Raw genomic sequence first — 16256 nt, forward strand, 5'->3', positions numbered from 1 at the left:
CCCGCAGTGGGATGGAGGAGAGAATTGGGAAAAAAAGTAAAACTCGTGAGTTAAGAACATTTTAATAGAACAGAAAAGAAGAAACTAATAATGATAACACTAATAAAGCCACAATAGTAATAATAAAGGGATTGGAATATGCAAGTGATGCACAGTGCAATTGCTCACCACCCGCCGACTGACGCCCAGTTAGTCCCCGAGCGGCGATCCCCCCACCCCGACTCCCCCCAGTTTATACACTAGATGTGACGTCCCATGGTATGGAATACCCCTTTGGCCAGTTTGGGTCAGCTGCCCTGACTGTGTCCCCTCCCAACTTCTTGTGCCCCTCCAGCTTTCTTGCTGGCTGGGCATCAGAAGCTGAAAAATCCTTGACTTTAGACTAAATATTTCTTAGCAACAACTGAAAACATCAGTGTGTTATCAACATTCCTCTCATATGAACTCAAAAACGTAGCACTGTACCAGCTACTAGGAAGACAATTAACTCTATCCCAGCTGAAACCAGGACAGTTGACTGCAATCATTTTTTAAATCAGTTATTATTCCCTCCAGTGGTGCCATTACAAAAGCACCTAGAATTTAGTTCATTATATATTTTAAGCTGAAATTAAACCAGGAAAGAAGAAACTAATTTTACAGCATTGGTTTGATTAAAATTATTTATCTGACCAAACAAATTATGCAACCGATTATTTAAATTAAATTGCTCTGCTGTCTTGAAAAAGGCATTTCCCCAGGAGCCAGTATATGCGTGTCATGTTTTGTGATGCAATTTAAAGTAGTATTACGTGGAAAAAAATCCTGTAATTGTCTTTGACAGCTCTATAATAATGGAACGATAAGGGATAGTGTTTAACTGCAAATTGTTTCGTATGCTTTACTTCTAAATGTTTATCCATTATTCTCCCACTGCTTTATTGACTAATTATTCACTCTAGGCCTTTTAGAAAGCCAAGAGCATTCACTGCCTTTCAGAGGCGCTACAGCAGGATTTGTCGAAGGAGGCCTGAAACGTCAGCTACCATGTTTTGCGTTGCACTCACGCAAGCACAGGTTACGACCCAAACAGCCTCGCCTTTCCCCGGGCCTGCGGTGACACCTTCCCCCGCTTCCCCGGGGTGGCTCCTGGCATTCGTTCGGCCGCAGGATGAGGCGGATCAGGACGCGGCCTGTTCTAACAAAAATGATCAGCTCCTCGACTCGGCTCCCCCGAAGCGGTACTGCGGGCCCTGGCAGGGACAGGGGCGGGCACGACCCTCCCTCACAGCGAGCAGACGGTGCCGGAGCTCGGCCCCAAGCCCTGCACCCACAGCCGCGGCTCCCCCTCAGCGGCCGGCCGGTCCTCGCGCCGGGCGCGGGGCGGGCGCCCCGTTACCATGGCACCGGGCAGGCTCACCGGCCCTCGAGCGCGCAGGCGCCGGCGGCCACGCCTCGCGCATATGCGCGCGCTCCGTCAGCAGCACCGGGCGGCGGCGCATGCGCGGAGGCCGGTGGAGTTCTGTCAGCTGGGCCCGGCGGAGCTGCGCTCCCTCCTTCCCTCCCTCCCTGGCCATGTCGTACGGTCCGCTGGACCCCTACCGCCCCGGGGCGACGCCCCCGCCGCGGGACTTCGGCGGCATCATCCAGACATGCAGCACCAACGTGCAGCGCATCGCGCAGTACAGTGAGTGCGCCCGGGCCCGAGGGGGGAAGGAGCGGCCCGGCCCGGCCCGGCCCGGGCGGGCGGCGCCCCGTGGGGAGCGCGGACCGCGGCGGCCGCCTCGTCGGCGGTGCGGGGGGGTCCCTCCCCGGGGTCCCTCCTCGGGGTCCCGCGGGAGGCGCCCCCCCAGCCCGGGGCCGGCAGAGCCTCCGCCAGGGCGGAGCCGGGCGGACCGAGGGCCTCCCGGGGGTGGGGGCCTCGCCTCCCCGTGGCTGCGGACGCACGCCGGCTGGGAGCCGAGCTGCCTCCTCTGTGCGGTGTAATTAACAGCTTACATGCCGCCGCTGGCCTGGGCGAAATTCGTGCTCCTGTGGCTCTTGGTGCGGTGTTCATGTCGCTTTTGCCAGGCTGCACTCTTCCTCAGTGGAACCGAAACCCTCTGTCGCCCTTGGCAAGAGCCAGGCTTCTGGTTTGCTTTTAGGTGCCTTCAGTGAGGTGCTGAAGTGGAAGCAGGGAGCCAAAGGTTGTCACCCTGCCTTGCGCAGGGTGTCTGGGAGGAAGAAGCTGCTATTGCAGAGATTTCTGAAGGCTGATGTTAACTTGCCCGTTTCCTCTTAACTGTGCTGGCAGAGTTCTGCAGGGAAGCGTTCTGCTGAGCAGATTGCCGTTAAGTAAATGGTGTTGCAGTTTCTTGGTCATATGGTTGTTGTTAGAGAAAGTTACTGGTATTGTAAGCTGGTCATTGAAATCCTAGTATTGATTGCTGAAATACTGCTTACTAAATGAGTTGCTTCCAAAAGAGTCTTTGATATAACCCTTCCTAAGGATACAGCCTTTGCTAAAAAAGGCATTAATTGTCCAAGTAAGTACCCATGCAATTTTTTAAGGGGCAAGGTCAGTTGAACATGTTTGTTCCTCTGAAAGTTGGTGACTTCTCCAATTCAATTATGCAAAGCTATTAATATTGCTGAAACTGCTTTGCTTTTGCTCAGTCATGTTCATTTCCTCTTGGTGTAGGCATGGCTGCTAGTTGAATTGCTTCTAAGTTCACCACATAACACAGGTTGTGTGGGTTTGTGTTTTTCTTTTCTTTTCTTCCCCCCCCTCCCTTCCATGGGACTTCTGTGAGCCTCCCCTTCTAAGTAGTTCAGCTTCTCTTTCTCACAGGACAAGCTTCCACTGTCTCATGACCAGCAGCCATCCTATCTCAGTGCACTGCCTATTTCAAATGAAACAAATAGCCTTACAGTTTTTATCAAGGTGGGTGGGAACACACAGAACATCTGACTTAACGTTACGGTAATTAACTTTATTACAAGTTTCATAAAAGCTTTCTGTTCAAGCCTAGGAGAAGAAGAGATATTGAAGCCTTAAGCCTGTCCTCATTTCTCCTTTCATTCCCTATAGGGAAAACAGCAGGCAAACAGTGGACATAGCTGACTATTATTCAGCCCTTTTGAGAAACTCTGTAGAGTTAGCATTTCACACAAAATGTACAGAATACTGGTGAGCTGAGCTGGCAAAACTGTTCCTTGCAAGACTGTTACATTACCTAAGCATCTAGAGCAGAGATTGAAATGTTTTAAGTAATCTTAAGTGTAAAATAGTCAGTATGTGGAAGGCTTTACAGCCTAAAATTGAAAGGGTTTGGAGACTGAAAGCTGTTGACTGAGGGGGCTCTCTGTGTTGATATATGTACCCCCTATCCAAGAATAAAGAGCTCCAGCCCCTTCCTTTGGCCTCCCAGACACTTTGCTCTCATTTTGTGTAGACTCTCTGTGTTGCTGTTGGCTGAGATAAACTAAGCACAGCGAATTGCTGAACCTGGCTTAGACCAGGGCAAAAAGCACGTTGCCTGGCATGGAAATGGGACTCGCACAAGAATTTCCCCCAATGGAGAAGGAAAAATACATCAGAGTATCTAGATGTTATAGCACAAATGCCATATGCAAAATCCTTGATATCTGCACACAGAGTATAGTCCGTGTGCCATTTGTCAGTTTAACTTGACTATGAACTTTTCTGACCTTCCTGTGGCTGACAGAGCTATGAAATATGTGCAGTCTTGCTTGCTAGAAGCCATGTTCAGCTCAGTGTACAAGGAGTTGCTAAACAACTCCTCGTTCTGTGAGCTAATAGAAGTCTAGAATTCTCAGCGAGAACACTTTTGCTGGATGCCAAAGCTAGAATACTTGCCTAATTACTGATTAAATCGTGTTGCGGTCTTAGCTGAGCTGCCATTGTTATAAGCCATTGGACATCACTTTAAAAGAAGTGGCCATTGTAGGAATCTGCTGTTTCTTCAGCAACACATTTAATCAACTGAAGTGGCTTCCTCCAGGCTGAAAGCAGAAGTTAGACCAGTAGGATGTCACTGAATTGGAAGTAGCTCTTGTTAAACTTATGGGGTATTTCAACTCAATTCAGCTGCCTATAGAACTATACTAAGTTGATCCTTCTTGGTCTTGCCTCTCTCAATGTTTGAGGGATAGCATATGATTTCATGATCAATTTGAGCCAATCAAGCTTTGTACTGCTGTCATAAGTGGTGTGCCCGGCATCTTTAGTAATGCTAAAAATTGTGCAGCTGCAGAATAAAGTGGATCAGCTTGTTGATCTGTCAAAAAAATAATCTTCTAAGGTAAAGGAAGTAGGGAGAGAAGATGGTATTTGCTTTCCAGGTAGGTTAATGGTTTGATATGATTCATTGTGTGGTTGCATGATCATCACTGCCCACACAAGGAAAATAGTGGAAGAACATGGGAGATGAGGGGAGAAGGAGGACTAGAATATTTCTTCTTGCTACATCAGGATTTCAGATTTGCAAGCTACCCATGAAGTGCACCATTGCTATCTGCTGTTCTTGAAAGATTGCTTGTGCCAGTATTGCAAAAGGTTTGGGCTATCATGAGTAGAAAAATTCAGATTTTTTTTTTTAAATTCACAGCAACCCTTGGCTTTTTCTTGTTTTGTTTTTTTTAAAAGAGTACTAATAATTTAAGTAACTTTAGAATATTTAAAAGTGGCAACACAGTGTAGTAAAGTTGTTCTGCAGCAGTGATAGCCTGAAATACAGAACTAGCAAGGCTGGTAGACAAACAGTTATGTTGGTTGGTCTAAAAAGGCTGGGGAAGAAGAGTGCATGAGCTTTTAGCTCCACAGACTTGTCTTCAGAGTATGTATGCCTCAGTATTGCTTTCTTGCCTGAAAGTTAGTCTGTTAGGCTAGATCATGTCTAAATGGGAATGTTTAAAATATACTTTGCATTTAAAGCAAAGAATGTAAGTCTTGTCTTACCAGCTTGAGTTAAGTCAAACATTGAGAGAAATCTTTTGGGGGAAAGCTAGAAGAATATATTCAAGAAGAAATAAAATACCCTGGAACTTGTCTTATTAATGCATCTTGTGATCTCTTTATCTTCAGCTGCTCAAATAAAGAATTTGATGAGCCAGCTGGGAACCAAGCAGGATTCCAGCAAGCTTCAGGAGAACTTGTAAGTATTAAATGAGCTAATATTTATATAGGTTCTCTTTCATTTCTGTCTGTACTCTTAGAGGAACTGGGTTACTTGTTACTTGCTTTGGGGAGATGCTTTATTAGATAAATTTAATACAGTCCTACAAACAAAAAATGACTAGCTGCCTTAAGTAGTTTACTGCATGAATTAAGGTATTTCTGCAGGACTCTGGAGAAGCCATTCAAAACTGCTGGATAGGAATGGTTAGAAATGGTATAGTTTATTTTAAAAGAGTAGTAATACATCAGCCATGCATTAGCTGTACTCTGAGGACTAGCCATAGTAGCCTGACTTGTGGTTTAGAAGAAATGAATGCTGTACCAGTTACTTGGTCCTCACATAAGAGCAATAAGGAAAAACAGCAAGGAAGACCCATAATTGATGAAGTAGCAGCTTGTAGTACGGATAGATTTAGGCACTAGAAAGATTAGCAATCTTATATGGCAGCCAAAATGACACATGTAATTTCAGAAGAATAATATGCCAGTGGGGAACAATATAGAAGACACTTAAACAGGCATAGTCCAAACCAACTCCTAGAGAGACTGAACAGGGAGTCTGTATGTCTGTGCGTCTTCTACAAACTTGTAAAGCATAAATTGCAAGTTATGAGAAGAATAATTTCTGGAGTCATAAAAGAAAACTTGAAAGTAAGTTCTTCCATTATGTCTTCATGTGACTGTACCTTGAATCTCTGAATATGCAACTTCCCCATTTTTTATAATAGTTGATTTTTGGCTAAGTTCATAACTTGTGGTGATAGCTACATTTGAAGGATGAAATCAGAGCCCAGTTGGGAGAGAAAGGAATTTGTTTGCTTGAGCTGCTCAGTTGACTTGACCTGTATTTAATTGGTAGATTAAAGAACTAATCACTGGTGACCAAACAAATGTGTTTCCATTTAATTTCATTGTAGAAATGGCCCTCCTGTTCAAGGTGAGAGTGGTTGCACTCCACAAATTGTCAGCTGCCATTCAAATTTAATAAAAAAAGGCATGGGTGGTTTATTCAGCTCACATATTGCAGTTCAACTTATACAACAATGCAGGCTGAATAGTTTGATTTGTGTATCTATTGGGCAGAATAGATGACTTTCATTTAAGCATCTTGTATCCGTTGAATGCCAAAAAAGTAATGGTTTAGTATTTTGTGTCTTCCTGGTTTACCCTATCGTTTTTTGTGCATATGGCTGCAAAATAAAACTTGCAGTTCTGTTCTCTGTGAAGCACTAGCATTCTTTCTAATAAAATGCATCTTTGATATACAAGGTGATGTCTTTACATTAAGGTCAGTGTAACTAATGTCTTTCTGTACTGTGGTACTAATGAAGGTGCTGCTGCACTTGATCCTTTGCAACAATAGCTTTGAGTTGCAACGTTGTTGGAAAACATAAAGGCTCAAGGGAAAGCCGTGCATTTCCCAAAGTAGAAGCTGGATCATTCCTCTCTCTGGCCACAAATTTTCACAAAAATGTAAGAATTTAATCTCTCTGAGGCTCTGTACTTTTATCAAATGTACATTTAACCAATGGAGTTAGCAGTTGTCAAGTGAACAATTAGTTACCAATCAGTACCCCAAGGAATTTGCCCTAAAAGAGTGATTATGTTCACTGAATAAAGCTGTCTTTCCCTTGAATTTCTCTCTCTTATGCCACTGGAGAAAAATATATTTTTAAAACTACTGAATTATACTAGTTAGCAGGGAGCACAGAACTTCTTTGAATCTTTTTTTTTTTTAAACATAGTCCTGAGTCAAGTTGATGGTAAAAGCTAAAAGTACATCTCTGTTGCATTAGGGTAAAAAAAAAAAGCCACCCTACAGATGTGTGATCTCAGAACCCCTCCTTGGTCATTATTTTGGAAACTGAAATGCTCAGAGACTGCTTTTTATGTAGAAGCTTGTGTAACTGCTTTTGAACTTTTATTTCAGGCAACAGCTACAGCATTCTGCAAACCGCCTTGCCAAAGAGACCAATGAATATCTAAAGGAGTTGGGGTCTCTACCACTTCCTCTGTCTGCTTCTGAACAGGTAGGCACACAGAATTTTTCTAGTTGTATTTTTAAATCACTCATTTCATGAAACTAGCTTAGACCACAACCTCGCAAAGCTTGAATTGGCACAGCAGAAGAGACAGCAGCCTTTTGCAATGAAGAATGTTGCTGAAGTAGGGAACACATTAAACTGGCTACATCCTGGCTGCTTATGTGACACTGGGAAAACAGTGTTTCCCGTGGCAAAAAGGTATAAAACTTACTTGTGTGAGATAAGAAGCCCTAAATGTTTGGGGATAGCTGAGGCTGCAATTCTGTTTTTCCAAGTAAACTTCCGAAAAATAATATTGTTTACAAAGTGCCTGGTGATGCGAGGCAGTGTTTTAGGATAAGAACTCATAGCAAGCTGCATGTCAGTATGAAATGTGATCATGCCAAAAAGCTTTCCCTTACATGTGATTTATTAGCCGGGGGGAATCTGACTCACCTTGCTCATATTTGAATAAAGCAAAACATAGTGAGGCAATGACTTTGTCTTGCCAAATAGTCCTTCGAGTTCCCCTTCCCTATGGGAAAGGAAAGTGACAGTCCTCTGCTGTTTCTTGCTCTACTTTAAATCACTACCACAATATTGATACATCTGCTTTTGTGGTACTGTTGTGGGGTGATTGTGGATATGGGTCAGCAGATTTTGTCTTAGTCTAATTCTGTATTTAAAGGTTTATGTGCCAGTTGTAAGCATGGCCACATTTTGCCTGTTTGTTCAGCAAATATTTTTCAGTTAATCTCCCTCTGGTGAACAAAATCCTGTCATGTGCATCTCACTGAATGCAGCAGCAACTTTTGAAGTCTATTGGAGCAGTCCAATCAAAATCTGCAGGAGCTGGCATCAACATACTGAGGATCTCCTCTGACAGAAGGGTTGTTGCTTCCAGATGGCTCAAATGGAAGCTGTAGTGTATTATGAGGCTGCTGTAGTGGCTTATTATAGAAAAAATGAATTGAAAATATTTATTTCCTTGAAATGGCTGTTGAATTGATAGAAACTTGTTGAAGGATTGCAATACTGGAAAGCCTGCAATTTGAGACAGCTGTTGGGAGTCTCTCATGGAAAACATAAGAACTGACCAGAGTATTGAGTGTCCTTGGGACAAGCTTTTTCACAACTTCGTTTGCCATAGCTGGGATGTCGCAACACCCAAAGGAGATGGTCTGTGGAGGCTAAATAAGTTGAGACTGTAAAATGAGGATGAAAAGGAATATTACAACTAATGTATTTGGAGAAAAGAAAAACTGAAATGTTTATCGGGACTAGGGATATTCTCTGATCAAATAACAGCAAGCTTGTAGTGTGGCACAGCTGGGAGAGACAGCCTGTGAAACTGGGGTAATAGGTGTTGTCATTAGTTCTGGAAGTGTGGGTATTCCTGTATTTGTAAGAGAGTTAAGGGGGTTGTCTTATCAGGACAAGAGAAAGTTAAGTACTACCAGGTTGGCTAAGTAGACGAATGGAGGGTAAAGGCATTGTAGGTATCCAAAAGGCACATCATTAAATATGGTGGATTACTGGAATGTGATTTGAATAAAAGTAATGGTGTAGAAGTCCTCTCTACTTCAGACTTAAAACTAGATTGAAATTAGAGAACCTTATTGCACAAAACTGTTCTGCAATAGGCAAGGTGTACAGCATTTTTTACAACAAATTAAAATATGGTGGGTTTTTTGTTCTCTCCAGTGTCCCAGAATGCTGGAACCAAAAGGTTACTTGAATGCCAGCATTCATTGTTGTTGTTATGATGATGATGGTTTTTTTAAGAGTCTGACAGTTACATTATGAATGGGAATATCTGAACACTTATTTTTGTTTCAATTCTTTAGCGCCAACAGAGGCTTCAGAAAGAACGTTTAATGAATGACTTCTCCATGGCCTTAAATAACTTCCAGGCAATACAGAGGCGAGTGTCAGAGAAGGAAAAAGAGACTGTAGCAAGGGTGAGAGCTGGCTCTCGTATCTCTGTAAGTATTTATAGGAATTTTGTATTGATATAGTGAACTACAAGTCTTTTGAGAGTTCTTGTACTTACCTGCCAACTTCATAGCTGTCTACTGACACGTTACTGAGTGCAGATGAGGCCTCGGTGCATTAGTTTTGTCATTCCAGGTGTTGTAAGTAGGCACTCATTTCAGTGTGTTCCTTGTCATTGTTAGTAGAGGAGGGGAGGAATCCTGGTAGTTGCAAATGTTGTGGAGGATGAGATGGGGAGTCCAAGTACAGTTAATAGCAAAGTATTGCAGGCTACTTGTTGCTTGACGTCAGCCCTAGACTAGAAAATGTAAGAGGTCAGTTGGAAGCTTATCACACCTTAAATTACATCTTAAATCTCACACTATGTTTCTTTATTTTCTTATAGCTTCTGTCCTGCTAATATCTCCAATGTACATTCAAACTTTCTCACTATTATGTTTTGACAAACCCCTGTGGCTACTAAGAATTCATAATAGAAAAGCCAGTGAAAGCATTTTTCTCCCCTTGCCTTGGGGTTTTGTGTTAAGTATGCATTCTTAATTTCTACAAGGGAACGCATTTATCCATTGGATTATGGTCTAAATTTTTTGCTACATGTTGAGAAAGGAAGTGAAAAATGACAGCTGATCTGAGTAAACAGTCTAGCTGCTTTTGATTGCTCAGTTGCCTCTGATTTGCAGAGACAATCTGAATCTGAAAATTAATCTAAAGATGAATCTAAATCTAATTTTAATTAACCTAAGTAAGATCTGAATGTTGAAGTGATAGTGGCATTCTCAAAGAACTCTTTGGACAGTATATGCCTTTGTCTTCAAGATACTCCTGTTGATTTTGAGAGTGGTCCTGGTAGTCTGCAAGACTAATAACTCATTTATCTCTTCCAGGCTGATGAGCGGTTCAGAGAAGAACAGCTTGTTTCATTTGATAGGTAACAGCTTCTGGTACTCTTGATGGTTTACTTTTAACTACATATAACTGAAGTTTTTGTGGTGAGATATGTTATTGTAACTTTGGCAAGGCTCTACTAGCTGAATGCAAAGCAGAAGGATCTGAAATGCAATTATTACAGTACTTGTAATATACAATGTAAAAAATTAACTGCATATGACAGTATTTTATCCTTCTTAAACATAGATTATGTGACTGCTGCACTGAGGGGAATAGTAGAGACCCTAGTATGTGGCAGTTGGAAGCTCCTGGTTTTCTGGACTGTGAGCACAAGATTACCAGACAGGATTTCTGTCACTGTGACTTGTTCCACAAAGAGCTGTATATTTATTTCATGGGTTTGAGTGTTCTCTAGCAGCCTAGTTGGAGCTATTACAGAGTAGTGGACGAGGCTGCCTTAAATTCAGAAGTCCTGGATACTATGCACTGGCAAATTAATCCTAGAACATGCACAAGAAGACAGCATTACTGTCACCTGTCAGATAGTTGCATAGTCGATGGGTTTGTAAAATGTTATATCAACTCTACAGTGTGGTAAAGAGAACTCAAGACACTCCATATCTGTGATTACTGTGTCAGTTTCTGCTGTATGTATGTTTGAGAAAACTGGGATGAAATATGTTGGCCCTATCTGTACAAATCCTTTAACTTTCTAAATCAAGAGACCTAGCTTACATGTCTTGTCTATACATCCTCCCTCTGCAAGCAGCATTTCATCTGATCAGCTGCTTGGTGTGCATCCCCTTCATTAGCCCTGTGCTTTCACATCCTGAGTCAGGAGTGAAAACCCCAGGCTGTTCAGTTATACAGATGCTGTGATGAGTTTGAAGGCCTTGCACACTAAAGCAGAGGGAACCAGACAGGTACCTGTTCATGCACAAGCTCTTAGCTCCGTGAGAGATAGTGGCATACAGCAGCTACTCCACATTCAAAGTCATTCTTGTGTGCTGCATGTCAGAAACTTCTGCATTAAATATCTGAAAACCCTGCTGTCATCTCAGAGCTGAATTGCTGGAATAGTCAGCTGTCTCTGACCTAGTCATGTAGTTTGTCTTCATTTCTTTTGGCATTTTGAGACTTTAAAACTTACTGTTTAGTGTTGTATACCTAACACTGGAATGTTACAGTGCTTTCCAGCACAGTTCTCTATGTTGAGAAGAGGGAGATGTTGCCCTTGAAGAACTTTCTATGCTGAACATATAGATGGCCTTTATTATAGGTGCAGCCTTCACTATAATTGGTGTAACTTGTGCAGCAGTTACAAAGTACCAGGTCATCAGGAGAGAGGTAGACTGGGATGCGGAGTTATTTGGTTTTAACGCCTCTTTTTGTGTGTAATTTAATTTGAAGTTCTTACGAGACTAATAAAATACTAGAACAATTATCTCCAAATGCCAGATAACAAGTGAGAATCTTTGAATCGAGATGCTTGTCAGGTGTTCTTTTGTTCTGATAATGTTGTGCTTGCAGGCTACTCTCTATCAAAACTTTCACCCTGATTTCTCCCTTTTGGGGGATAATGAGAGGGAAGGAAGGTACAGGTATAAAAAAAAAAAAAGGCAGAACTGAAAAAAGTTTTCTTCTATAATGCGATAGGTAACTGTCACATCCTAGAAGAGAGTTCTACGCATGTAACTCCTTTCCAGTTTCTTCACTTTTCCTGATCTGTCCCTTTTTTTTTTTTCAATTGTTCCAATTTGTAACCGTTGTCACAAATCAGTCCTGTCTCTGTATACAGTTGCAGGGCCAGGAACCTAGGGGTTGTTCTGTAGGAAACTATTCAACTTTAACTCACTGGTGCTTTGCTATAAATGGAGTGTGGAGGTACCTATACTCAGAGAAGGAGTCATACTTTCTTTCAATCTCTTTCCAGTGGTGAAGATTGGAATCAAATGCAGTCTCAGGAAGAAGATGTGGCAATAACTGAACAGGACCTTGAACTCATTAAAGAAAGAGAAACAGCAATCAGGCAATTAGAGGTGACCAGTAGATCCTGCACAGTTAACAGTACTGGGAGATAAACCAAAGAAGTCGTGCAATGCTAACTAATGGGATGGGCTGAGGAGATCTGAAGGTGGAGGAACAGAGTTCCTTGTAGAGAGGATTGATGCCAAGATAATCTCCCTGCTCCTGTTGAAGGAGACTAGGTATTATTTTCCTTTGGTATTGACTGGTGGTCCTTCAGAGATGGTAGGAGCAACTCATGATACAATGTTCATCTCAATTCCATACTGTGCTAGTTGCTAGTGTGATGAAACAAATGTTCAGTAACAGGAATGTTATAGGCTGCTGTGTTAATCCCAAGTTTCATAGACAGTAGCATCAAGTCACCAGACAGTGAATGACTGTATGTATTCTGACACTTTGAGCAATGGTCAGAAGAGGTACTAAGAATGAGGATTAGAAAAATTGTAACCAATGTTTGTTATAACTTGTTAAACTGTTGTCTTCAGGCAGACATTTTGGATGTCAATCAGATATTTAAGGATTTAGCCATGATGATTCATGACCAGGGAGATATGATTGGTAAGTGTGTTTGTATAACAGGAAGTTTCTTCTTAGTTCAATTACATGTTTTGCCCGCATAGATTAAATTTTCCAGTATTTTGTATAAAAAGTATTGTATTTCTGATTTTTTTTAACCACTGAAGCTCTGAAATATTTTACAATGAGTTCTCTTATTTTTCCATAGATAGCATAGAGGCAAATGTGGAAAGTGCAGAAGTCCATGTGGAAAGAGCCAGTGAGCAGTTACAGAGAGCTGCCTATTATCAGGTAAATTCTGTATGCTTGCATTATTGTCAACATACAGTTGAGCAATAATGGAACAGGCATAACAAGACACATACGGAGGACTGTAGCACACCAAACAAGTTATTAAAAACAGCTTGTGCAAGCTGACACTCACTCAGAATTGTGCTGCAAAGAGTAGATAAAGCACTTGAGTCAAAAACACAGTATTGAAATTAGCCTTCTACTTCAGAGGATATAGAGTCAGTCTGTTTTTTCACATAGGTGTGCTCAGCAAGTTTAAGTGTTTAGCTGTCTTTGCTGTTCTCAGGAGTTAGCAGAACAGTTAAACAAGAACAAATTCTCATGTTTTATCTGTCTTGTAAACGTATTAGCCAAGACACTGAAGTGAGAAAATCCTTGCCCAGACTTGGGAAACTGCTGCAAATCCCATCACCAGAACCCTTCTAACTGCTGAGTTTCTATCCTGTAGTCTGTCCTTCTCCTCCCATCAAATCTCTTGCAGTGGTTCTCACTGCTGCTTAAATCTCCTTTGTGTATCATATTCAATGTTTTCTGTAGGTTCCTTTCATCATTATTGTCCCTGTAGGTCCAGGTTCTGTGAAGGAATAAGGGTTCTGCTTCAGTCAGTCCTATACAGAGTTTTGCTGCTGGGACTTCAGGCTTCCACAGAAGATAACAGCTTGAAAGAGTCCAATTTTTTAAGTTGGGAGGTACTAGAAGGCAATAAAACTCCAGTGCTATTTAGCACAAGGGAGGGAAAGTAGCTTTTACCATCTGGCAGTATTTAGTAGTATTCTCTCTCTCCATGGTTTCCTTTACAAAGTTTTGACATCTAAGTTTGGGAGCTATTGGACATGTATTGCATGTGTTTTTCTAGATGGAGAAGGAAGTGGTTATATATAACTGTCCTCAAATCTTTAGATACCAAGTTAAAAATATTTGGTGTATATGGACAGACTTTAGTTTCCTATGATGAATAAAGTGATCAAAGCTGTAAAATCCAAGTACAGTAAATACTTATTAAATCATTTAAACTGTAGAAATGAAGTGCTATTTCCAAACCAAACCCAAGTGGCCAAGGGGAGATTGTATCGGAGAACTGCTTAGCAGTTTTATTAGTCTTACCTGGAAAATCTAAATAGCTAGAGATGTTTGGCTTTCCTTTGAAGCCATGGTGTTGTCAGTTAGGATGAAAAGCATGTGGTAGGTGTTGTCAAGTTCTCCTTTTGCAGCCAACTTGAAGTAAAGCTTGCATTTTCCTTAAGAGAAGCAAAACTTGTCATATTTTGACTGAACTGCATCTCTTAGACCACTGTGCTCCTAAAACTAAAAACATATATCTGTAGGATCATGCCGTTTAAGGAACATGTAGAAGTGTTCAGACTACACTGGCTACTTCTCTTGAATAAGTATGAATATCAAGTGCTCTAGTTTGCCAAAGTTAATGTTGCTAACTGGTAGACTTGCTTTTTCTTCTTGTCATCTGTTCCTCGTGTCAGTGGCTTTTTTTTTTTCTTCTTTTATTAGAAGAAATCCCGTAAGAAGATCTGTATCCTGACTCTTGGTCTTGCTGTGGCTTCTATAATCATAGGCTTCATTATCTGGCAGACAGCAAAATGAAATCTTCACATGGAACCTAGTCTCATTGCTGAGATTTTTTTCCCTCAGAGCGAACAGGCTGACTAGTCTTGGAAATGAATTGACCATCCTGAGAGAGCACAAGCTGGAACTACTTCTAGTAATAGATATTAGCAACTAATGTGCAGATAACTAGTATTTGGAATTAGTGAAACATGGAGACAGTATTTATCAGTTTATATTTTTATGTAACTAAAATCTTGTGATTTTGCTTTCTGTAATGTATTTATTCCCTGTCCCAACTGTATGCTGAAGTGTGATCAATAATTGGAGATGTCTTGTTTTTGACAAGTGGCACAACTTTAACATTTTATATGTATAAGTAACTTTGTTGGAGTGGAATGAGAATGACATTCAAAGAGGGCACAACACCAATTCACATTACCTTAATGCAGCAGTTTCTAAAGTCTCCAGTATCTGCCCCATGGTTTTATTAGTCTCCAAGTGGCTGTGGTTCTAGATTCTCTTGAAGAGAAGGATGATGTTACAGATTTGAAAGGCAAGGAGAAGTATGTATGGATGATAGTTGGAACCACCGCTTGCTGCTCAGTTTAGCCTTGAGACTCGTGACTGTGTAGTTTAATTTTCTGAGAATGGTTGGGGTGGTTTTTTTCCAAAATGCATCACCTGAGGACAGGATGTTCTTTGACTTACAATCTAACAATGCAACTTCCTTAGAGAAACTAGCTGGTGGTTTATTATTGGACAAATATCTTCCAATGCTGACTCTCAAGCACTAGAAATACAATGTTTAGCTGCTTGCTCCTAATTGTTTTTAGAAGCTTCCAGGGAGAAAATCACACAAAGATGAGGAATTGGGCACCTAAGTTTACAAGCTAGCAAGATAGATGAGTATTAGCAGAAATCTTGCTTCTGAAGTAGTACTCCTAAAGCTCACTTGTAGTGTACCAGTAAATATTATGTGTGGCTTGTGAACATCTGGTATTTTCTATACTTTATGAAACAAAGTGTAGAAACAGAGTGAGTCAAGTGCTAGGTTTTTCAGACTGAGGATGTGCATGCAAATTAAAAAGATTGCTGGTTCCAACTGTCTTGCTAGTAGAGTTGGACAGAATGTAGCAGCCGCTCCCTGCTTTGATGTAGCTCTGAACTGAAATGCACTGAGGGAACAGTGATCTGTCCAAAGCCCAACGGAGTGTGGTAAATGCAGCATACTGACCCATTTTGCATTTAATCCTTATTCCATGTCTCCTGTATAATAAAGTAAATGTGAAAGCTGGGAAGGGAGGGTGTTCTCCCAGTTGCACAGTGGTTTGCACTATTGCGCCATCATTCCATCTAATAACTATCAATAAACACTTTTAAAAGCCTATGTCAGAACTTCTTTCTCTTGCAGTTTAGACATTGGCATAGGTATGTTTGCAGTTCCCTCTGTAAGCAGGGTAGAAGACTTTGTATCAGCAACAGCAGTGTTTCCTCCAGCTTTAGTTCTACGGTCTCTGATTAAGAATGAAACTAACTGGAAACACTGAATTACTTTCACGTGGATATACACAAAAGTCCTCTGCAGAGCCCTGTACAATAGCTGATCACAGAAAAATTAATCTGATGCCTCAGAACAGTGTTGGGTCAGCTTTGACTATATGCCTGTTTCTGGAACTTGAAGCCTTTGCTGAGCCTGTAAAATCTGACTTGAAAGCAAGGGAACTGTGTGTTGTTCTGCTCCTTATTTAAAATATTCCTCCTGAATGGTAGAGCCTGCTGCTTTGTGCACTGCC

The 16256-nt window shown here is 41.4% G+C and overlaps 1 protein-coding gene across 2 annotated transcripts; it reads left to right on the plus strand.

Annotated features, from left to right (window-relative positions):
- Positions 1-1511: 1511 nt before the first annotated feature.
- On the plus strand, positions 1512-15850 carry STX12 (syntaxin 12). 2 transcript variants are annotated; one of them, XM_069803425.1, is made up of 9 exons: positions 1512-1666; positions 5066-5135; positions 7089-7188; positions 9030-9167; positions 10062-10105; positions 11999-12104; positions 12579-12651; positions 12818-12900; positions 14407-15850. In XM_069803425.1, exons 1-9 carry the CDS (start codon positions 1555-1557, stop codon positions 14497-14499), a joined length of 819 nt encoding a protein of 272 aa, XP_069659526.1. In that variant the 5' UTR covers positions 1512-1554; the 3' UTR covers positions 14500-15850. The 2 variants fall into 2 exon arrangements, with proteins under 2 accessions (XP_069659526.1, XP_069659527.1); XM_069803426.1 differs by lacking the exon at positions 1512-1666 and adding an exon at positions 2853-2902.
- Positions 15851-16256: the final 406 nt, after the last annotated feature.

This window comes from Haliaeetus albicilla, chromosome 16 (genome assembly GCF_947461875.1).
Source record: "Haliaeetus albicilla chromosome 16, bHalAlb1.1, whole genome shotgun sequence".
NCBI lineage: Eukaryota > Metazoa > Chordata > Aves > Accipitriformes > Accipitridae > Haliaeetus > Haliaeetus albicilla.